The 24,899-nt window shown below is 29.4% G+C and overlaps 1 protein-coding gene across 2 annotated transcripts in view; it reads left to right on the top strand.

Annotated features, from left to right (window-relative positions):
• ArgRS (arginine--tRNA ligase-like protein) overlaps positions 1-23,940 on the top strand; it is a 46,316-nt gene extending 22,376 nt beyond the window's left edge. For both annotated transcript variants that reach the window (XM_075378459.1, XM_075378460.1), the window contains exons 5-13: positions 49-169; positions 1,454-1,646; positions 5,167-5,271; positions 6,398-6,579; positions 9,169-9,334; positions 11,743-11,903; positions 16,454-16,618; positions 22,478-22,622; positions 23,770-23,940. In XM_075378459.1, the coding sequence (XP_075234574.1) occupies positions 49-169; positions 1,454-1,646; positions 5,167-5,271; positions 6,398-6,579; positions 9,169-9,334; positions 11,743-11,903; positions 16,454-16,618; positions 22,478-22,622; positions 23,770-23,879 (1,348 nt within the window). In that variant the 3' untranslated portion in view covers positions 23,880-23,940. The remainder of the gene's footprint in view (positions 1-48; positions 170-1,453; positions 1,647-5,166; positions 5,272-6,397; positions 6,580-9,168; positions 9,335-11,742; positions 11,904-16,453; positions 16,619-22,477; positions 22,623-23,769) is intronic.
• Positions 23,941-24,899: the final 959 nt, after the last annotated feature.

The following is a 24,899-nucleotide window of genomic DNA, read 5'->3' as shown; positions in this document are numbered from 1 at the left end:
TATGTTCTGCTTCAACATATAATTAGTTGGCTGTTGAATTCTTAACAGGTCTACAATCATTGGTGATAGTGTATCTAAACTACTGGAGTTTTTAGGTCATGATGTTTTGAGGATAAATCATGTTGGTGACTGGGGAACTCAATTTGGAATGCTTATTGCTCATTTACAGGTAATTGATTTTAATGTTTTTTTTATTTTTTATTAAGTACTAATTTTTTTATAATGATTGTAGCAGTACATCTAACTACCATCTGTAATGAAGTGTTAAATAACAATAATAATGATAATGGTGCAAATGCTTCACTGGACAAGATGTCCAGTGAATTTTGGTATGAAATAGAAAGTTTTTGTGATTTAGATAGGGATCCACTATTGTGTATTATGTTACTACTAATCCTTTTTCAATATTTCAAACAGTTACTGGCAATAAAATTTCCATTACCGATTTCAAGGAAAGCAAAATGAAGTTTTTGATGTATAAGCTAGCTATTGTTCCTGTCATGGTTGAGAACAATCATGTTCTTATTTAAACAAAAAGGAGTATAAAATATATGCTACTGAAAATTAATATTTGAAATTCGACACAAAGCAACAGTAGCTAAATACCCAAAGCCTGCCCTAAAATGTTCAGTGTATGATAAACATTATTGCCTGTTATGTTTTTTGAAACATATTTCAAAATTACATGCATAGTATTCAATGAGATTATTTTTTAGCATTAGTTTTTTATTTTGGAGTTATAAAATATTGGATTTGTAATTATATCAGGTACTGTTATAGCTTTCATTCTTTGTAAGAATATTCTTTAAATAAATAGACATAGTTTTGTAAGTAAATATGATAACTGAGCACTGTTATGTTATTTGCAACAATAATTTTTAGATGTATATTGACTTGGTTTTTTAATTAATTTTAAGTACAGTAAAATGATTATCAGATATTGCGTTGTTTTTTTAAAAATATTTCTTACATATATGATTTCAGTATTATAATTCTTAATCTATGTATAATATATAGATTTTTAGAATCTACCTTTTGTCAAGAAAGCATGGGACTAATCTTCCCACAAGAGCACTGAACACATGAATTTGAATAACTGACAGTTGAGGAACTAATCTGTCTGAAAATTTAAAACAGTCCAATCAAGTGTTTTCATAAATGTCTACAGTATTCGGTCTAGGCCTAAGAAAATTTAAAATTATTCAACTATCTTATCTATGTGCTCTTTTAAGCATAATGAACAAAATATGAAAAACATTCTTGGGTGTCAACCTGTTAATCTGGGATTTTACTAAATATTTCTATAAAAATTGGCAGGTTTTTTTTTACAAAAAAATAACTTGAATTGTTATATGTATTTCATTAAAAGTAATTTTTTATTCATTTAAAGATTTGTATTTTTTATTAGATCTTATATTTATTTTGTTTTGTATTCTTTTCCTGTTAATGTAAGGACAAATTTCCAGATTATTTAACAGCATCACCACCATTATCTGATCTGCAAGAATTTTATAAAGAATCAAGAGTAAGATTCACTGAAGATGAAGAATTTAAAAAACGTGCCTATGAATGTGTTGTTAAACTTCAAAAATTTGATCCAGATTACATTAAAGCATGGAAACTCATATGTGATGTTTCACGTACAGGTATATTTAATTTAATTTTTCAAATTGTTATAATTTTTTTATCACACTTTCTAAATACTATTTTTTTTACTTCTGGAACTTTTTTTTGTAGTTTGTTAGGTTATGAGTAATCTAACTAGTTATTGAATATTGTCTTTGAATGGTTTAGAAACCCTTTCACTCTTCTAGTATGTGGTTGGATTGTGTATTTAAATTGTCCTGTGTTGTTAATCTGATATGTTGTGTTTTTTCCTTCAAATTTAGGGTATTTGTAGAAATCATTTTGTTAAACAAGGTGAGTTTAATATGTATGCTTCCTATATCATTTTCATATTTTGATTGATTTTTTTTATGCTTGTATCATTTTTTATAAACCAATTTATTCTGTTTTTTTGTGTTCTGCTCACACGTTTCTTTTGATTTGTGTGAATGTTGGTCCATTCTGTTTGAAATATAGCACTTGGTCTATTCACTTCAGTTTAATTTATGTACTTGCTGTTTATCGTATGAGCGTATAATAAATTTATAATCAAGTAAAAGAGAAGTACCTGTAGGAGAATAGACTTTCTCAAGGTGACCTCCAAGATTAGTGATGTTTAGAAGAAATATGCACACAGTTATCAATCTGTGAAAAATAATGATTTGACGCTACTTCAAGCGTCATTTGATGCTACTGTCAATTATTATTTATCTACTATCAATTATTATTTCTGACAATTGGTGCTATTAGCAGTGTCATAAAGGATAGATCACAGCTGTGTGGTGTACCAAATTAAGAATGAGAATATACCAGGCTACTTCTTCCATTTCCGTTGATTAATGATTTTTTATTTTTCATTATTATTATTATTGATTATTATTTTTATAATTATGATACAGCCATGCTTTTACTTGTACATTAACAAGGAAAATGATATGGTAGGTGAAAAATGCCAGACCCTTGCCAGGAAGTGATAGAGAGGTTTGATTTAACAAACTGTGACGTTAGATTAGTGCATTAGACAGATAGAAATAAAAATCAAAAAACTTAAGTTTAAAATTAACCTAGTCATTGTGGCCTCTGTAAGGAATTCAGAAGATTTTTTTTATTTAATTGCTGGCTACTTTATAAGTGGAGATTATTCTTGCTTGAAGCTCACAGCTAAAAGTAGACAATATGGTATGAAATTTTTTACTGTTTAAAATTTCCCTTCTCTGAGCCTCAGGAAATTCTGGAACACATATGTGTAGTGTTCCTAAGAAAAGTTTGTAACAATTTGCTGACTATTGTTATTTACAATAGATTAAAAATTCCTTTTCCCATTTCTAAAGTAGAAAATAGAATTATTGCCCATTTGATTTTTTATTTTCATAAATAATCATATTTCATAATTAAAAAAAAAATATATATATTTTTACAATAATTTTTCAAAACCAGTAAAATATTGTAAAAATTTATCCAAATTCAATCCTTTGTAGAGGTTCTCTGATCTAATGCTTCACAGTTTTGATGACTGTAATAGATGAAGGTAAATTCCATCAAATATCACATTACTAACCATGGTTAATACAGCTAATAGTCTGAAATTCAGTATCATTTAATGTTAGTTTTATTTGAAAATTTTAGATGCAGACTATCCAGTACATTATTGAACTGATATATTAAACCTTTGGTTTGTATATTCATTAGTAACAGTTTACAGCAACAAACTTATTTAGGCCATTCCAACCATTTTGAAGATTATATGATAGGTTTCAACTTGTTTTATTATGATTTTTTTTTTAATTAGCACATAATTAATATATATTGATGTAAATCTATTAATTGATGACTAAACTGACACATTAGTGAAATTTTTATTGAAAAGGATGGTGATAAGGATATTATTTTTCCTTTTGACAGTGTTGATGTAACCAAATCTTCAGTAAAATAAGATGGATTTGGCTCAGGGATGGTCAGTTACACCCTAAAAATTCCTTTTATTGGAAATCCAGGAATCAAATGCAGGTACAAGATTTTAACAGTCTTTATGATTATTCCAAATTTTACTTTCCCGTCTATTGCTATAGCTGTAGAAGATAAAGTATTGTAAATGGTCCAATTTGAGCTAATGCAGTTTTCACCAGATCTTGACATTTTGACACATAAGGAACCCAAAGAACCACATAAAAATTTTCCGGATGTTAATGCTCATATGTACGTGTGCTTGTTGTTAGCCTCTAAATCACCTTATATCTCCAGAACTACTGAACCATATTTTTACCAAACTTGGTCGGATTACTTCTATGTATAGGGCATTAATACCATTAAATTTTCAACTTAAAAGGTCAAGAGAGTGAGGCTGTAAAGCAGGTCACTCAATATCTCACGATTTCACCTAATTAAGGACATATTTTATTTTTCTTAGGCACATTCGTTAATTAAAAAAATAACAATATTTGCAAAAATATCTTTTTGCAAAAGTACACCCCTCCAAAAAAAATGCTCTAAACTACTGCTACGTCATGACAGCACAGGTGAGCAGTAGAATTAAATAAATGAATAATATTTAAAGTGTAAAAATGTGGCTTGGTTTGGCTGGGTCTCGAACTCGATCGCCCGGTTGACTAAATACCTACTCCGTTAAGCTTCGCGGCTTATCAGTCTGCTGACTGTATAAGTGAAATTTGTTTTATGTAAGTTATGAAATTACATTAGTTTACTTAGTACCAATTGTCACTACACCAACAGAAATTAAATATGTTTTGCATGCATGTTTTAGTTAGAATCATTGAATTAAATAAATGAAAAAATATTTAAATAAAATTATAAATATTTTTAATTAAGTTGTGTGTATAAGCCGTGCATCAGAAACAACCCACAGTTGTATAACTTGCAGAATGTGGCATTAGCTGTGTGATGGGAAAGTCTTACAACTGTGTTATCAGCATTTTTTAATAGAGTTTATATAATTGACAAAATTGTTTATTGTTGCAGTTTTTATTACAAACAAAATAGCTTTTAAAGTTTTACACAGATTTTTTGTTTTGTTTTAATAAATCAAACTATACTAATATTGATGGTATTCATACATTAGCAAACCTTTTACAGAAATATTGAATTGTATGAAATAATATAGCAGATTAGGTGTGAACAACAAATAGTAAAAGAAAATCTTTTAAGGGGATTTTCAGTTGTAGTTAAAAATGTATAATAATATTTAGTTACTTAAATAATTATATTTACTGCATGGTAAATATTAAAAACTATTTCAATACTAGATACCTTGCTTACAAAACAAAAAGAAAAATTTGTATTGCTGTATTTAAATTTGTAGTGGGGTGTATTATCCTCAACTTTATGATAAGGAAAACTATTTCTAACAGATAATTCTTCATTGTGAAGGAAACTTATATCTAAAAATAAAAAATAAAAAACCATAAAATATTGAAGAAGAAATTTGTTATTTGTTAATAGCATTAATAATGAATGTTATAACTCTGTTGTTGGTAAGTGTAATGGCTTTATTTTTATTCTTATTTATATATTAGACATTTTAGAAATAATTTTTCATTTTTTCAGAATTTCAAAAAGTTTATGACCGATTAGATGTGAAACTAGTTGAAAGAGGTGAATCATTTTATCAGAAATACATGGAAGATATTGTTGACTATTTAGAGAAAAAAGGTAGGTTTCAGTAATTATATAGTTTTTATTACAAGGGGTGGCTGAAATATTATGAAATTTAATAGAACAAAATGTTGTACAAAACAACAGGTGCTGACATCTTGTGCTTTCATTCCCCTTACTACTAACATTTCTATTGTTACTGATCCACACACTCACTTTCTGTCAGTCACTATTGTTATGTCAATGCCTGCTATGTCAATGCATCTAAAACAGTGATTCAAACAGCAATTGAATGTTAACAGTGGAAAAAGTGAATGCTAATTACAATAATTGCCGTGTAAAAGCTGTTTATGTTGATGAAGCTGTTAATCAAAGTACTGTGAATTGGTTTGCAGTAAAATTTTATGCATCAGAAGCTGGTAAAGTGAATATTGTTGAAGCTTTCAGTGATTGACTGGTTGGTTTCTATGAGTGATGAGAAACACCAAAGGAAGGTGAATGCGATTCAGAATGTCAGTCATACCACACAATAATGCATTGCTACTTAGATAGGCATGTTGAAAGAACGAGTAGGGCATTTTATTCTTTTCACAATTAAATAGGGTATTAAAGGTATTAATTTCGCTACGGATGATGAACTGAAGGTTGCAGTGAGGTCCTAGATCAATAATTAACTGCCACAATTCTTCATTAATGAAATGAGAAAACTGGTTCACGGTTGAAAGAAATAAGAAATCTGTAGCTGTAACTGGTGACTATGTGGAAAGATAAATGGTAGTTTCTGTAGCAATAAAATGTACTTATTGCCATATTTGTTTTAGTTGCATTTTATTAGAGACTACATTGTGTTTCATCCATCCCTTGTACTATAGAACAGTGCCTTGAAGACTTAGTTGATACTCTTACTGTTAAAACCAAATATCCTGAGTCTTTTCCTGAGCAAGAATCTGCATTTTCAATCTGTAAACAGATTTTTTTAAAAAATAGCTATGTTATTTAAAAGCAGTATGTAAATAGTTCTCATTGTGACTTTATTTCATTAAGAATAAGAAACTAATTTCAACTTGCCAGTAAACAATTGATGGCTGCAATAGATTAGCAGTAAAATGAAATGTATACATAGTGTGGTATACCTAGTAACATTTAGATTCATTTTTATATCACATTTGGATTTTTTGATTAGGTCTTTTAGAAGAAGATGAAGGAAGAAAAGTTTTGTTTGGTGTGGAAGAAGGCCAGATACCATTTACTATAGTGAAATCTGATGGAGGATTCACTTATGATACATCTGATTTAGCTGCATTAAAACAACGTATAGAAGAAGAACATGCAGATTGGGTGATATATGTTGTTGATAATGGGCAGGTAGGTTTTGTGTTTATTTTATGTAAGTCGTATTTTATTTGCTAAACTTTTTTTCTGTTACAAGTATGATTAACTTTTTTAGTAATGGCTATATTTATACTTTTGTGTTGCAAAGCCTCTACAATGTAGAGAGCATATCAAGGCAAAAGGTGTGTTAATGACTGTTGATGTTTAGAATTTTCCCTAATCAGCCATGCTAGATATCTATGGATTCTATAAGACTGGGTAAAAGTATTATTACCTTTAATTGGATCTGAATTCAACACATTTCAGTTGTTGGGAATAAATTAATAGATTTGCTGTCTTGCATCCGGTTTATAGGGACAGTCTGGACAAAATTTACTTCTGAATTACACCAATCAGATGCTTGTTCATGGAAGTGGAGGAACAAACACTCTGTCTTTAACATAATCCCATACAGAGAAGTCCATTAGAGTTAAATCAGACGATAGTGGTGGCCAGGAAATTGTTCCACCATGTCCAATTCAAGTCAACACTTTGCTATTGAGATACACGATGATAATGTGGTGGCACGCCATCTTGCTGGAAGAAGAATTCTATACCTATATCCTGCTGTAATTGTGTTATTAGATAATGTTCAAGGATGTCCAGGTACAATATGCCAGTTACAGTTTACTCAGGAAAAGTGAAAGGACTACATTATGTGACAGCGTACAGCACAAAAACCATTTACCTTGGCGAGTTGGGTATATGTTTGGTTGGTCACATGGATTCTGCTCATTCCATGTCGAACATTATGTTGATTCACTTCACTACTGGTATGGAAGGTATTCACTTCACTACTGGCATCACTGAACTTAACTTTATTAAGATAATTATCTTCAGTTTCAACTTTGTTTAACATGTTTACACAAAATTTTTTTTTTTTATCACCTTCATTCAAAGTTTGTATCAGTTTGTAATTTATAGGGTTTAAATGACAGTCGATTATGCAATATCATCCATACTGCAACCCTAAGAATATTCAATTGTAAGTTGGCAAGTTCTGTTGATTTACCTGGACTACAAGTGATTTTCTGCTGCACTTGTTCGATTGCCGCTTCAGAAACTGAAGGTCTACCCTGACACCTGTAGTCCTATGTGATAACATGTTTCAATGAAGTGATTGTACCGTGTAATAACAGTCTGTTAAGGTGGTTGCTTTCAATGTTTAGTCATGAATTGTCTCTGAATGGTAGTAACCGATTTGAATTCATGAAATCATAAACAGCACTCAGCAGTTAGTATACAACTTGATGGAGTACAAAAAATGGGGCTCTTATCATGGAGTCCCACTAGGACTGCCATACCTGTCTGTATTAAATACAGTATGCACACACGCTTTAGTTAGAATCATTGAATTAAATAAACAAAAAAATATATTTAAAGAAAATGATAAATATTTTAAGTTATGTATGTATGTGTGTGTATAAGCCGTGCATCAGAAACAACCCATATTTGTAGGACTTACCCAGAACACAGCGTTAGCTGTGCGATAGAAAAGTCCCACAACTTTGTTGTCAGCTTTTTAAATAGAGCTATTTCCTGTAGCCAAAATAAAAAGTAGTGTATTTGATAAGTGAAAAAGCTAATAAATTTAATATAAACTATAAAACTAAAGAAAAATTAACTGTTTAATATTCAATTTCAGTGATATATATATATATATATATATATATATATATTTATTTATTTTAAGGGAATTACATAGCTCTTAAAATAAATAATAATTTTAAGAAATGCTTAAATACATCTTTTGAAAATACATATACTGAAATTAATTTTGTAACGTACAGTATAAATTGCTCTAACTGTATTACTCATCAGAATTTGGAAAGTATAAACATAGATGTGTAATAGTGCTAAGAGTACAATGGAGAGGATAAGGACCTGTGAGAGGGATGTTGTAGATAGCAAAAAATCAGTTGCAACTATCCCCTTCCTGTGCATTAACTAAGCTTTCTAAATATTGATGTATAATAATTAAATATGAATAGAGCAGACTTTAATTAAACAAAAAGGAATGAGATGCCAGCATTACATTGCTTAGAAAGAAGTATTCTTCCAGCAGTGCTAAACAACTTGCCATTTAAAGAAAGTCCCAAAATTTAAATTTAAAGTCTTGTAACTTAAAAAACTAATTCTAGTAGACTATTTAAAGTATGAATGTATAGTAAATAGATATTAGCTGGTTTTGTTGTCTTACTAGATTAAATATTGGGTATAAATTATAATACTATTTGTCCATTAGGTGTACTGCATCCATTACTTCATGATTGATTTTGTTTACTGTGTTTAGTATTTTTACATGGCAAAACTGATTATTTTGCTGACACTGTTATACAATGTATTTTCAGTTTTTATTCTGATGTCTTCTATTGTGCATAACATATAATACACTAGGAAAATAGAATATGTAAATGAGTAAATCAATAATTTATACTGAGCAATTCTTACGAGCTGTTTATTAATAACAAAACTAAGTGACTAAATAATCACACAAAATAACATTTTAAGAGAGAATATGAGGAATCATTTTATCCATATAAATGAATTATACTACCCTGGTTATTTTTATTTCTGTTGTAGGCAACCCATTTTCAAGTTTTAAAGAGCTGTGCAAAACGTGTTGGTTTTCTTACAAATAACATTAGAGTTGATTTTGTTGGATTTGGTTTGGTTCTTGGTGAAGATAAGAAAAAGTTTAAGACACGATCTGGTGAAAGTATTCGACTGGTGGAGCTTCTTGATGAAGGCATGTTTACAAATGTATATAAAATATTGGAGTAGTGAGTATAAATAAACTGCTTACCAGTAGGAGACACGTATAAATGTTCAGTCATCAGCAAAGCATTAATTTTTTTCCAAACTGGGTGCCCAGATTAGCAAACACTGCCAAAATTTAGCCATTTCATTAATAAGCAATAAATACAAAATTATTTGAATGTTGTATTTTATTGTATTGAAACTGAGTAGGATGCCTAATTTTATTTGATAAGCACTTCAGCTCTAATTATACAAATTAGTGTAACTATCTTCCTTAGTAAGATCTAAACGTATTTGTAGATTACAAGAATTAGAAATTTGATTAAGCAATTATTACAATATACAATTGAATTAAGGAAAGTAGCAAAGTATAAAATACATTTTTAAGCAAGAAAAAGTGTAGGAAATGTTTTAATGTTATTTGAACTGATTAGAAGAATAGATGTAGGATTCTGTTGTGAAAATAGAATAGCTCTAAATATATTAATAAAATTTACTTTTTAGCCTAAGACTATAAAAGATACCTTATAGAATTTGATAGGTTTGAAAAATTATAAAATTACTGGTGAAAGGGAATTATGTGGTAATTATTTCAGATTTTTTAAGTAATTTTTGGATTTTTCCTGGCTGGATAATCAGGACTCATACATGATATAAAACCTGTACACTGGAAAGCAATACAATTAATCTCTGAATGATCAAAACGAATGAAAATCAGTCTAGTACTTGTTACAGTAAAGTTTGAGAACAATATGTACAACTCTGACACAATTTTGTATTCTATATTTACCTGTGACAGGTAAATATAAATTGTTATATTTTGAAAACTCTTCTGTTATGTTTATAATTGATTATGGAAGTTTTATTGTAATCGTCTAATGATAATTTTCACTACATATTGGCATAAATATACAGAAAATTTTAGCCTATTCAGTTTTCTCTTAAGTAGAATATCTTAAAATTTTTCAAATTTATGAGTTTCAAACATTTTTTGTCAGTCTGAGAAAAGAGTCAAAGGTATCTATCTATCTCTGATTGTTATTGTAGTTAACACGTTGGCTGCAGTATTTTTTTAATACATGTAATTTTCATGCGTTACAAGTCCCCATTGCCCAGTTTTTGTCTTTCCACTGGTGCATTACAGAACATCTGTTTCTTTGTTAGCTTTCACCTCTTCTGTCAGTCATTGATAGAACTATTTGTGAATTTTATATTCAAATGGTGTGGTACTATTAACATCTGAATTTAATCTTTAGAACTACTCTGTGTTATATAAAAAAATAAATGAAGTTAAAATATACACCTGCTGCACAGAAGGGAAATCAAGGAGAGAATAGGGTATCTTACTGTAAATTTTCATATAGGACATAACTAACCAGTACTGCTCCCAATCTGTTAATTATTAGTTACAAATATCTTTTTTAATTGGTTCTTTGTAAATTACCATATTATTAACTTTTTCTATTTCTGTTTTTTTTATAAAGACATACCTTTGCATGTGTAATATTGCAATCTCTGCATAGTTTTATAAAGATCTTCAACTTATAGAGGTGTGGAAGAGCCATTTTGTTTGCTTCATTTGTAGTTCAGTGTTAAATTGAACATTAAACTAATTTAACTTGTAATTATAAATAGTAAATTTCTTACTGCTATATTTTTTTATATGTTACTGCGTGCATGTCAAGGGGGAACATAAAATTATCAAATTTCTTTTTGGTGTAAATGTTGGTCGGTTATACACAATGGATAGCTGCAGAAGATTAACATTTCATATCATTAGAAAAAATGAAATGCGTAGGTGTAAGCTAAATGCTAGTTATAACATACATATAGAAAAAAAAATTCATCTAAATATTTCTCCAATTTTATATATATTTTTGTAAAAAGTTGTTTATAAATGCAGATTATTAAGAATTGCTACTTTCTTTTCCAGAGTTTCCATACAGATCATAATTTTATATGAAAAATATCTTAAGTAAATAATACTTTCAATCTTAAAATCTATCTTACATAATCGTTAAATTTATTATTTATAATCTTTATTATTTCCATCCTCCTTTATTCTACAATATATATACATCTTAAAAGATTTTGTTTCACGTAAAAAAGAAATATCAGATATAGTTCTTACATTGTTATGTGACAGTTACTCTAGCAAAATGGTGTTTAATTTTGTAAAGTAGGTATATTTGAATTTCTTGATAAGAAGGAATTTAATGTTTGTCTTTTAGGATATATCATAACATATTGGACATTAGGGTTAAATGAAAATATGATTTTTTTTGGGAAATATTTTTTGATATTTTTGATTAGATTTTCTTTTTATTATTCATGAGAACTAATGAATGTTGGATAATTCAACTACTTAAAATTTACATTATTAATTTTTTGTTTAAGGTGTCAGAAGGGCCCGAGAAACATTAGTATTAAAAGAAAGACATTCTGTATTGAGTGATGCCGATTTAGAAGCGGCTCAGAATTCTGTTGCATATGGTTGTATTAAATATTCTGATCTTGCCCATAATCGTTTGCATGATTATGTTTTCTCATTTGATAAGGTGAGTAGGTGTATGCTGTTAATTTATTTTGATCGTGTATTTTATTATATTTTATTATATATATATATATAAAACAATTTAGAGAATGCTTTTAATGATGCTTGATTGCAATAATAGTGCAATACTAATTTTTCAATGGTTAGTATTTAAAATGTTAATGGCATATTAATAATAGTTCCTTAATTGTTAAAAAAACAAATCGAAGTCTATGAATAATAAATAAAATTATTATTGTACTGTGTTTGTATTAATAAAATAAAATGTGACCCATGTGAAAACAATTTACTTTAACACTAATTAATCATTTAAAAAAATATTTTTAAGCATATAAATATGGAAGTACCTAATTCTGTAACATCCTAAGAGAACATATATAAATAATAATATATAGACTATGTAAATTCTATAAATAAATAAATAATTACATTTCATGACAGCACAATTAGACTATCACAATGATTACAAAGTAAGCGCAGGTAAATGAATTTATTGGCAAGACTATAAAAGTAATGTTTTATGTGCATTAGCAGAGAGCAGATAAGTTTATTAAATGTGTGTTTGTGTACATGCACATGTGCACACGCACATGTGCATGTACACATTTAAGACATCTTGGGACTAAATGTACACATTTAAGTTCTCTTGGGACTTTCGTAACCTATTCTATTCGTGAAAGTAATGGAAAAAGTTCATATAAATATACATCCTAAAATGCTTTGTTTGCGAGTTACAGCTAGTAAAAGATTTTGCTTGGATTTCAGCTATCCCAGTAAAATGAGGTCATACTAACATTTTTGGGACGTTAATTAAGAGGCAGAATTAGTGATTTCTTATGGTTTTTGACCTGAAAATTCAAATAAAATAGTACCCAGAACCATATTTGCAGTAGTTTTTGAGAACTCTAGGGTGAAAAACAGTAAATTGGGGTAAAAAATCCTGTTTTTGTATGTTTGATTTACAATAAATTTGTTAAATGGGTAATTAACACATAAAACTTAAAAACAAAAGAGAATTTAATTCTGAACGAGATGGTTAAGGTAAGTTGAATAAAACAAAGAAAAGTTAGAAAATTTCAATTTATTTACTAACAGTACACTAGATCAAAGTGCATTTTATGTATCAATTTATAATAAATATTCAAAAATGAGCCCACCACTTTCAACACATTTCTTGGCATGCTTTTGTTGCTCTTTTTAGTTCTTCAGGGCTATCCTTAAGTTGCGGAGCTGCATCCATATTGCACACAATTAATCCCTCACGAGAATGTATTTTTTTTTTATATATCATGTTTTTCATCCAAACCCAGGCGCAAAAATCTAGATGTGTTATATCAGGCGATCTTGGTGGCCAGGAATGTGGACCTCCACGATCAATCCATTTCTTCAGGGAAATGATGATTTAAGCGATTGAAAATGGCACAAGAGAAGTGGGGAGGTGCATTATCGTGCAGAAAATCATTGCACCTCAGCACTAGTGGAATGTCTTCAAGCAACTGTGGTAATTCTTCTTGAGGAAAGTGCAAGTAGACCCCAGCATTTAAGCGGCCAGGTAATATTATGGATGCTCCAAACAGAAGGAATGATTGTGAAGAAGGCTGCACCATAGATTAACGTTAAATTGGTGTTGAAAATTGCCTTCCACTGTTTCATGAGGATATACTTATACACATGTATGCTCATTGCATAAGTTGTTGACACAGTCTCGAGTGAAATTTGCCTTGTCAATAAACAAAAATACTTCTAGAATTTTTGCAGAACTCCAAGCTTAGCAGAACATCTCCTGGATGTAGATGTTGAACTGGCTGTTTATGTTAAAGATAAAACGTGTTTTGTTTAAGTGTTCTCCAAACCATTAAATATGAAACTCCAAACTGCTTAGAAAGACATCGTGTACTGATGCTTGGAATGCGTTGAATTGCATCAATAAAAATCTCATCAATAACAGCGTCATGTTAGGCAGATCACTTGTAGCTGGTATGAATACTAGGTAGTGAACATATTTACTGAAGATTGTGAAAAGTCACATTATTTGTTTTGGGATCCGGAATCATGCGATTTATAAAATGTATTTTATAATTTAATATTCTACTGCAGCAGTTGTAGCATTACCATTCCATACATCCAAAATGAATACCATAATAACTTATTCTTCTGTTGTAAATAAGTACGGCATTAGTTCAATGACATACTGATCACTTTCAAAATAAAATTTACAGAAAACCTTCGCTAACGACAGAACAGTTCATAGTATCCAATATATTTAATGTACCTTACAGAATGATTTAAATACTAATACAATATTGTTATTTTATTGCCAACTTTGAAATAATAATTTTTTAAATCTATTGTATTTCTGTCAATAAAAAAATTATCTAAAAGATAATTTTTATTATATAAAAAATTATTATTAAAAGTAATTTTTATTTATTTATTTCTTTACAATTGTGTAATTTCCATTTTTTTTTTTTTTTAACTTTTAACAGTAAATTTTGTTTCTATAAATTTTTCACATCAAAAAAGAATTTGGTTTTTATTTACGTTAAAAAAGTAAAGTACTTTACTGAAATTTTTCTAACTTTGTTTTATTCAACTTATCTTAGCCCATTTTGTTCAGAATTAAATTTTCTACAAGTTTTGTTTGAACGTTTTATGAGTTTATTACCCATTTAACAAAGTTATTGTACTTTATTTAAACATAAATAGGGGTTTTTAACCCCAATTTATTAGTTTTCATCCCAGATTTCTCAAAAACTACTGCTGATATGGTTCTGGGACCTATTTTATTTGATTTTTCAAATCAAAAACCGTAAGAAATCACTAATTCTATACCTTAATTAACATCCTAAAAATTTCAGCACAACCTCATTTCACTAGGGCAGCTGAAATCTGAGTGAAAGTTTTCACTAGCCATAACTCGTAAACAAAGCATTTTAGGACATGTACTTTTTCCATTATTTTCATGACTAGAATAGGTTATGAAAGTCCCGGGAGAACTTTGTGATACACTCTGTTGTTTGCACAGTCATGTATTAAAATATATTTCTTCAAAATTATTTTGAATAGCATTTTTCAAGCCCTCAATTGTTTGTGATTGGTTAATAAATCTGATTTATAAAAATATCACGTTTACAGTAATCATAAAAACCTAATTAATGAGCAAGACTCTTTTAAAGATGATAAATTGTTTAAACATGTCCTGAATATAGATATAAAAAGATAATTTAATTTAAATAAATAAAATATTTTTACAACTTGGTTTTCAAAAATTTCATTTTATTCCACCAGATTACGCTTCACATTTCAATTCAGTATACCAATAACTAGCAGTCATGACTGCTTAATCATTTGAACTTTCTGACTTTATTTTATATTATTTTCTCCTGACAATGATCTAAGGACTGAAAGATCTAGAGAGACATATTAATTTGCTGGTAAGGTGGATCTCCACTTTTTAAATAATTTTTCATGACTTTTTTACAGCTGTGATGCATATTGAGCATCTTAGTTATAAATGGCACTAGGGAGAAATTGTTTTCTTTCAGAGTAATATTGTACATTATTATCATCATTCCCTGTAATGAACAGTGAAGATTTTTCACTCATATGTTGAATATGAGTCAACTTACTGAAGAAGACACCGTGAAACCACTTCACTCCTCAATTATCTTAATAAGCATTTCATGCGATGCTTGGAAATAGCATTATCATTCTTAGAAGTGTCTGATGTGTTGTGTCAAGTTGTCTATAAGTATCATGTTAAACATATAACACTTCTTTGCATCTCATTCTGTAATTCTTCTTTGGTAAGTTTAGTCTTTAATATTATATAAACTTTTCCATTTTCCTTGAGATTGCTTTTTCTTGGGGTGTTCTTTGGATTTTACTTAATACGGATTTTACTTAATACCCATTGGATCCAAAAAAAAGAATGTCTGGACCTATAATGTTACTGCACTGCATCTCTGATATTTATTTAGTTTGAAGAAAGTAACACTGTCTACATACTGCCTGTCTAGTGACCTTTCTGAAAGAATCAGTGTAAGGTGCTTATCAACCCATATATTCTTCTAATATGTATCCATGAGAATACTAAATTAGTAGAAGATTAATACTTTATACAGTTACATTGTTGTAGCAGTCTGACAAATTACTTTTCATGATGAAAGCTTATTATGCCTATTATAAATAGATAATGTACTATAGCACTTAAACTAATCCCACTAAAAGATTGAAAAAAAAACTTAGTTTTTAATGCAAGGGTCCTAGTAATTATTATTAATTAATTAAAAATTCAAGAAATTAACTTTTAAATGATATATTACTTGCTAACTTCTGTTTACATCCAAAATAACCAAAGTTAATTAAAAAAAAACTCTAAAATTTAGTAAATAGCCCTACTAGAACTGAACTTTACTAGCTCTTCTAGTTTAAAATATAAACTGCCAGTTGTTTACCTTTCTAAATAACACATTATTAGATACTTGGATCAATTGCATAATTACTGACTGAATTATATGTTCTGAATTATAATTTTATTATTTATTTTTTTAGATGCTTGAAGATAAGGGAAATACAGCTGTATACTTGTTATATGCTTATACTAGAATATGTTCAATTGCACGAAATGCCAATGTTAGTCCAGAGCAGATTCAACAGGCTGTTAATTCAAATGTTCCTATATCAGTGGAACATGAAAAGGAATGGAAATTAGTTAAGGTAAGATTCCTTATTTAATAAGCTTGTGGTTAAAATTTGTTGTCTTTCTCACTATATATAAATATTGAGAAGTACAAGAGATTTTCTCTAAAGTTTACTATTTCACCATAAAAAATGTTTTCTGAAAAATTAATAAATATATTTTACTTCTCCTAAACTACATCTTACATTACGTGTTACATCTTACATTACTTCTCTAAGTAATCGCCACGTGAATTAAAACATTTATTGTAGCGGTACACTAGCTTCAATATACTCTCGTCATATTCTTCTGTTGTCAGTCCATTTAGCCACTGATTAACAGCATTTTTAAGTTTGTTACCCACCAATTGTTTTTACCACTCAAATATTCTTTGAATTTTTCATACAACTGGTAATCAGAAGGAGCTGAGTCTGGACTATGTGGTGGGTGACTGTAAATTTCCCATCCAAATGTTCCCAGTAAATCATGTGTTGGACCCTCAACATGTGAACATGCATTATCGTGCAGCAGGACGACACCGTCAGTCTGCTCCCCACATCGTCGATTTTGAATGGTGTGTCACAACTTACATAGAGTTTTGCAGTAGGCTTCTGCATTTATAGTCAGCCGTTCCATGTGGCATGAAATCAGTCAGCATTATGCCAAACCAATCTCAAAAGACTGTGGCCATACGTTTGCATCCAAATGGCTGTGGCCTGACCTTTGTCGATCTGGTTGGTGATCAAGGATGACTCCATTCACTGCTGTTTTCTCTTTTGCATATAATATGAAATCCACATTTCATCGTCAGTAACAGTTGAATTAAGGAACTCATCACCTTTTTCTGTGTAGCACATCAAAGATTTCAAAGCAGATCCCATTTGGATTTTTTTGTGACATTCCATTAAGACGTGCGGCACCCAATGTGTACAAACCTTTATGAAGCCTAAATGGTCATGAACAATGTGACTAATTACTGCTCTTGAAACATCAGGAAAAAGAAGGGCCAGGTTGGAAATCGTTGAGTGACAATCTTTTCTGATTTCATCATCGACACGTTTCAACAAGTCCTTGGCGATTGTGAAGGGCCTCCCCAAACGTTTTTCATCATACATATTAATTCTGTTATTTCTAAACCTTTCACACCATTTTTGGATGTTTCTTTGATTCATTACATTATCACCGTACACAGCAACCATCTGCCTATTTATTTCAGCCGGCTTAACGCTTTGATGTTTTAAAAAACATATGACTCCACATATTTTACAGTCTGCAGCAATATCGATTTTCTTATTCATTTTATAACATAATAATTCACACGTAAACAAAGACACAACGCAACAACTTACAGACAACAATGCAGTGTGTACATTACTAGCATGGCCATGAATGACACAGGTTCACCAACCTTGAGGAGAGAAATTTCCCAGCGGGCTTTACTTTAGAGATATCTCTCGTATATTATAGTAATATTTGAAGTTAGTAATTTATAATTTTATAAATTATAGTTATAGTTTGACAGTATGTAGCTTGTTATAATTTATTCAATTGATCAGGGAAAAATGATTCAGATTTCAGGATTTCATGAAAAATGACTAGTATTTGCGTTGAGTCTAGTATTGACCTAAAACGATTTGTGCCGCTAAGATTTTAAAGGTAACAAATATATCCATTATATATCCATTAATGAATGATCTGTAATCAGTGTTCATTTTACCTCTAAATGTTGCTTACTACCATTGCTTTACTACTGAGACTGCAAATGTTAACCAGGGTGTTCAGGTCATCAGAAAAAGCAGTTTTCTGAAGATATAATGTGTTGAAATCCACAATAGTGGTGTGATTTTAAAGATTTAAGAGTTGTGAATATAATTTACCTCCAGGTCTTGTTTATATAAGAAAAATCTTAACCACCTGCTGCTTCTCCTGTATAAGAAAAAGGAATCCTCATTTAAAAGTAAAAAAAAAAATAAATAAAATTTGAAAAAGCAATTTTAAAATTCAAAAATTGCTTTTAATTTTATTTGCTATAATTCTTGCCCCCCTGATATCTTTTACTAAAATTATCCACAGCATTTAAATATAAAATACTGTCTCTTTAGATGGGGAAAGAAACTATCATTTGACATTTTAAAAATGTTTCTAAAAGTTTTATAAAATTCTGAAAATGTTTTTCTGAAATAAATCCTGAGGGTATAAATTAAATAACTTATACTAAAGGGATACCCTTTATAATTTTTAAGTGCATCCTGAGTGAGCAGATAACAACATCTACGTTAGTATATGGAAATTAGTACATTTGCAAATATTTTAAGTGAAGAAATAACTGAAATTCAGTAATGTAAATTGCTTTCTTGGTAAAGTAATTTTATTCTTAAAATTTTGTTGAAACAGGCCATTATGTCATTCATGTGTCATCGATTTACACAATCACTGCCAAATTTCCTTTCTCTACTTACTTGATGTGCTGATTTTTTTTTTTAATAAATTGTATTAACACAATTGTAACAATTGTATAACACCAGCATATATAGTTAGTTTTTTAAGTCTATGATTTTCCTAACCTTGAAAATATGTGCTGACACTGCATTTCATCATCAGAAAACAGCATGAGGTCTGTTCAGAAAATAACCGAACATTTAAATTACACACCAATGGAGATGTTTAGTGTTATTGCAGTTGACAGCATTCTATTCCGCATAACCTCCTCTGTACCACATTTTCCTTGATTGTTGATGTGTCGTTTATTTTTCGTCTTATTGTTATTTGAGTGCAACACGTTGAAGTGATTTTTGTAATGTTCAATTTTCAGGAGCAATGGTACAACGTAAAATTTTGTATGAAACTGGGGAAACTTTCATAGAAACATTTCAACTTTTGAAACTAGCTTATGAAGATGACGCTCTGAAAGCAATGTTATGATTGGTTTTCACAATTTAAAAGTAGTTGTCAGTCAACTGAAGATGACCCTCGACCAAGAAGGCCTTCGACTTCAACTGATGACACCCGCGTTCAGAAAATCAACAATCTGGTGCGTGCAAGTTGCCAATTGATGGTCAGAGAACTTGCAGAAGAGGTTAGCATCTGAATTGGATGCTCTGACATTGTGGCTGAAAAATTGAATATGCATATACTCAGCAAAATTTGTTCGTCGTGGACATTCGTTCGTCGTGGACAAATCAGGTGGACATTTGTTGGCAAATTTTTAAATGAGCCGATGATGATGAAACATTATGCAAAGAATCAACAGGAGCCAAAAGCTGGGTTTACAGCTTTTGCCTTGTCATGAGATTAGTTATGTTAGCAGACATCGAGACAAAAGATAAGTCATCACACTGGATTAGCAAAGGATCTCCACGTCCCAAGAAAGCATGTGTCAGTCACAATCCAATGTTGAAGTGATGCTGTCTGTGTTTTTTGATTTTGATTGATTGTGAATTTTGAATTCTTGCCTCAAGGTGAAACAATGAATTGTGCATACTATCAAGGCGTGTTAAAATGGTTACATGAAAAAAAAATCTGCAAAAAGAGACCAGAGTTGTGGCAAGAAAACTCATGGTTCTTTCACCACGTCACACGTCAATGCGCCCGCACACTGAGCTTTGTCAATTCATCAGTGTTGTGCCAAAAATCAGATGACTGTTCTCCCTTGACTTGGCAGACTTGACTCCTTGTGATTTTTTATTATTTCCAAAATTAAAATCAGTGATGGAAGGAATGCCGTTTTGAGACTACTGATGATATTAAACCAAATTCATCACGGATCTTAAAAACCATTTCAAATAAAGCTTCTCCTTTAAAAACCATTCAGGACTGCTTCTCCTCTGGGAAAAGTGTGTGAATTGGGGAGGGGAGTACTTTGAAGAGGACAAGACCAATAATCTGTCAAATTAATAATAAAAATTTTAAAAATAAAGTTAGATTATTTTCTGAACAGACGTCGTAAATAACTCCTACAGTTATGCAACCTGCCTGTTACATTGCTTCTTCACATTTATTTTTCCATTTGTTCTTTGATATTATTCAATGATTTTTAAAATGTATGGTTTAATATTCTGTAAGAGAAATGTTAAGCAGTCTTTTTAGGTTGTAATTTACTGAAATTATAATTTCCCAAATAAAAAATTTTCTATATATTTGCATTGAGATTTTTTATTTTCTTAGTAACAGTTTTCTGATGTTCAGTAAAAGGTTTTAAAAAATGTTAGAAGATTAGTAATTAATTTTGATCTTTTATAATATATATAGGCCTACCATTAATTATGATAAATTAGCTTTCATTAGAATATGTAACTATGTTTATAATGATTACAATTCCTGAAAATTAGAACAATTGACAAAAATTATACTAACCAATAAAATTTGTCACTAGTAGCTTGTATTTTATTTTAATAATGGTAAATTAATTTTCTATATTCTAATAATTATCCTTCAGGTTGTCAAAAAATATAGCATTTAATTTTTAAAAGACTATTATTTTAAAATTTTGAATTTTAAGAAATGGGTCATACATTAATTACGTAATTGAATTATTTAACAATCTAATATATGCGCCAGTTCTTCCTCAGATTCAATTTTTTCTAGTTTACTTTTGCGCAAGCTGGTGGTTCCAGAAGTGAAAGGCTGCGATTCCATTCTGAAACAAATAAAAATCAAAACTAAAGTAAAGAGTTGCAATACTGTTGTTACAGAATGATGAGTATTTTTAGCGTGCCAATAATATCGCATTCCATTTTTTAGTAAAATTTAATTTAATTTTAAAGTTTTAAATGTAAAGAAAAAACTAAACCAATTATAATATAATTATGCATAATTCAATATGAAATGAAAATTTAAATAAAATATATATATATATATATATAAAATGAAGGCATATTGTATTATACTTTGCAAAATTTTCTACAAGATAAAATGAAAAGTTAGTTATGAATAAGAGCCTAAAAAAAAATCTCGCCAAAAAAAAATTTCATAAAACAAAACTGTGATACTATTCCAATAAGTAATTTTTTAGTTTCCTTTATTTACAAAGAATTTTTAAAAATGGAAAAAATATTTTTAGTTGTACAAGTATAACACAACAAAAAAAGTAACAACTTGCTACTCAACCAAACTGAAGAATCCTTTCTCTGTGCTAATACACAATAATGAAACTTATCAGTTGTTGGAAAAGAGGGGAAAGATGGTAGAAGAATATGCCTTACCCTTGATGCATACGTGGTGTATTATATACAGAGCAGTTCGCTCTCTGTGACATGGGCATGAAGTTAGTTTGCTTCATTTTAAAAAAACACGAAAATAGAATTCATCTATTATTTATCAACATAATTTTATTTACTTATGCAGTAAGTATATAGTATTTCCAACAAAAATTACTGGACTCACCAACTTGTGAAAATTGTTGTACAATAAAAGGTTTTATTAAACGGTTGATACCTCAATAATAGTTTACCTAATTTTGATAATTAAATCCCACCACAAAAATAAAATTCAAACATTTTCTAAATTTTAATAATGTTAGTCTCACAGAATGTGATTTAGTTGGACTCAAAATATTAATACATGAAAAATGATCTTTAAAATATAATATACCCTTTGTTTAAGGTTTACTGCTAACCCAGTAAATAAGTGTTCAGGATAACTAGTTGTTATTTTAATCAAAATTTAATAAGAATGCTGGTAAAAAGTGATTCAGATCATTCCCATTGTTCTTTAAATTCAAGTGAACATTGATACATAGAAACACTTCAGATATTTTTATTGATATATTAAAAAAACTATCTGTATTTTTCATTTGGACTCTTAGTTTTAATTTCCTTATTTTTCTTTTTTCTATGTTTGAGTGTTAATTTACAAAGCTATATATTGTTTTTAAATTCATTTTATATCTGTTGTTTCAGGTGTTACTAAAATTTGAAGATGTGTTTCTAAAAGTAACTGAAGATTTCCTTTTGCATCGTATTTGTGAATTTATTTATGAAGTGTCTACAACTTTTAGTGAATTTTATGATTCATGTTATTGTATTGAAAAGGATCATAAAACCGGTAATTGTTTTGTTTTTTTTTGTGTGAAGGATTAATACATTTTTAAAAGTTACCATCTTTTTTTATAAGGAGATGTTTATTATTTTCTTTTGTACAAGTACAAATGTACTTGTACAAAAGAAAATTGTTATTTAACAAATAACATGGGTGATTTCTTCTCTATTAAAGTTTTTTTTTTCATATAGTTATTATCAAGCTGTTCAAAAATCATAGAACCTTGAAATATACTAAATTAATTGGTATATAACAAAACATTTATTTAATTTTACAATTTTTATTTTAAATTCAAGTATAATTTTATCATAAATCTTGAAAATGCCCACAAACTTCGTTTACGTAGTTTTCATCCATGTTAATCGTATTTGTGGATATCTTGAGTAGTACTTGCATTATTTTAATTTTATTCCTTTTACATTGATCTTCAATTCTTCAGTGATAATTGAATATTGAATAATGATAATTATTACGCACAGCAAATTCAAATGTAACCTTAAGATTAATCACAAAATGTATTCTTAAAAGGAGTAAAATCAGCGAATAAATTATGTTTAATTCTATGGCGTGATATGTTCCTTATTGGAAACTTCTTTGCAGTAACATTAGCATTTTTACAACAGTAGGTGTTATTATGGATTCTGTTTACAGATTACTGATTTCAATATGGTGAAAATTACATGATTATTCAACAATACTGTTCTTATTTTAATGTTATTTTAGGTCATTTTTTTGAAGCTCCATAAAATAGAGATCCTTTGATCTCCTCCTATGTGGATGTTGAATATTTTGAATGTGCACAATTCAAATTTGCTTTTCTCTTTTAGTAATAAACCTGAAGTATGCCAGCTTGTATCAAACCAAATACATTCTGATAGCATTCTGGCTTGGTGATTTTCTTCAAATATACATCCAATGACTATGATTTAATCTAAAAATATTGAAATTATATTTTTTTATTCTTTGCGTAAAAAATCCACAATTTTGAGAAATTGGTAAAATTAAAACTGTTATGATCAGCTGTTGTAGTAGGAAATACTGTAAAATAAATTTAAAATCATAACCTTTTTGAAAATTTGGTACATTGAAAAAACAAAATTATTATATAATTAAATTTGTTATAATTGTATATTGTATTTCTTTTTTTTTTCAGGAGAGATTAAAACCATTCATATGGGACGATTATTATTATGTGAAGTAACAGCCATTGTCTTAGCAAAATGTTTTGATATTGTTGGAATTAAACCTGTGCAAAGGATGTAACTCATATTTAATTTTTAAGAATAAAAACTAGAGTAAATATTGTTTCATTTCTTTACCTGTATTTTAGGTTTTCTAATTACTTTTCCTCCCAGATCTTAAATTTTCCACAGAGTTCTGGGCAAAAACTATATACATATATACCTGAATCTACTTCTATACGAGTTGATTGTATCCTTCCTCTTTGTTCCCTTTGTATATCCTTTATTCCTTCTTTCTTGGATGAATCCATTTGAGGATAGGGTCAGTCTCTTCACACTGACTTAATTTATAGCATTATGCCGAGACTTTTTAGTAACCAGTTGGGCATCCATTTCTTTGTTGGACAATGGGATGGCAGTCTCAGTGCCTATGTGATTGACCTAGGTCTCGTGTTTGTTATTTTGAGATCACACAAACAGCGAGAGTAGTTGCTGAAGTGCTTACTGAATAAAGTCAGGCCTAAAAGTGATAAATGTATAATCTCTAATCTTACAAAATGTCATGGGGATCCTAGATAATAAAAATGTCACAGTTTAGTCAATTTAATATGGAATTATTTGTGTTGTAGATAACCAATATCAGTAGTATGAAATAACATCTCGGTCCTAGGAACATCCAGGGGATTGATGTAAACTAGCTCAGTCTCTCAAAGGGCTTCCAGAATCTGTAGATTATTCCTCCTTCTTCCCTAAGATACGTATCTTGTGAATCGGGGTTGTTACTATTGCACTGGCTATAACCTAAAGATGGACAGAGTTGTAGCATTTTTTTTTCTGGTAGTATAGCATTCTGCTGCAGATATTATATTCCTAAATGGAGAGTTGCATAAAAACCCACTTAGTGGCTGGAATGCTAAACCCATAAAATGAACCTTCTACAACTAACATCTAAAGTATACTGCATATAAGTAGAACTAATATCCCAATGTATATAAATTAAACTGCAGTAACTAACAGATGCTGTAGGGAATTGACTACTTGTATTAATTATTTATCAGTACAAAAAAACATGGTACTCAACGGATCTGTTAAATGAACATAG

This window comes from Lycorma delicatula, chromosome 11, assembly GCF_047948215.1.
Source record: "Lycorma delicatula isolate Av1 chromosome 11, ASM4794821v1, whole genome shotgun sequence".
NCBI classification, from domain to species: domain Eukaryota; kingdom Metazoa; phylum Arthropoda; class Insecta; order Hemiptera; family Fulgoridae; genus Lycorma; species Lycorma delicatula.
The sequence above is the reverse complement of the archived record's forward strand: the minus strand, read 5'-3'. Positions and strand labels throughout refer to the sequence as shown.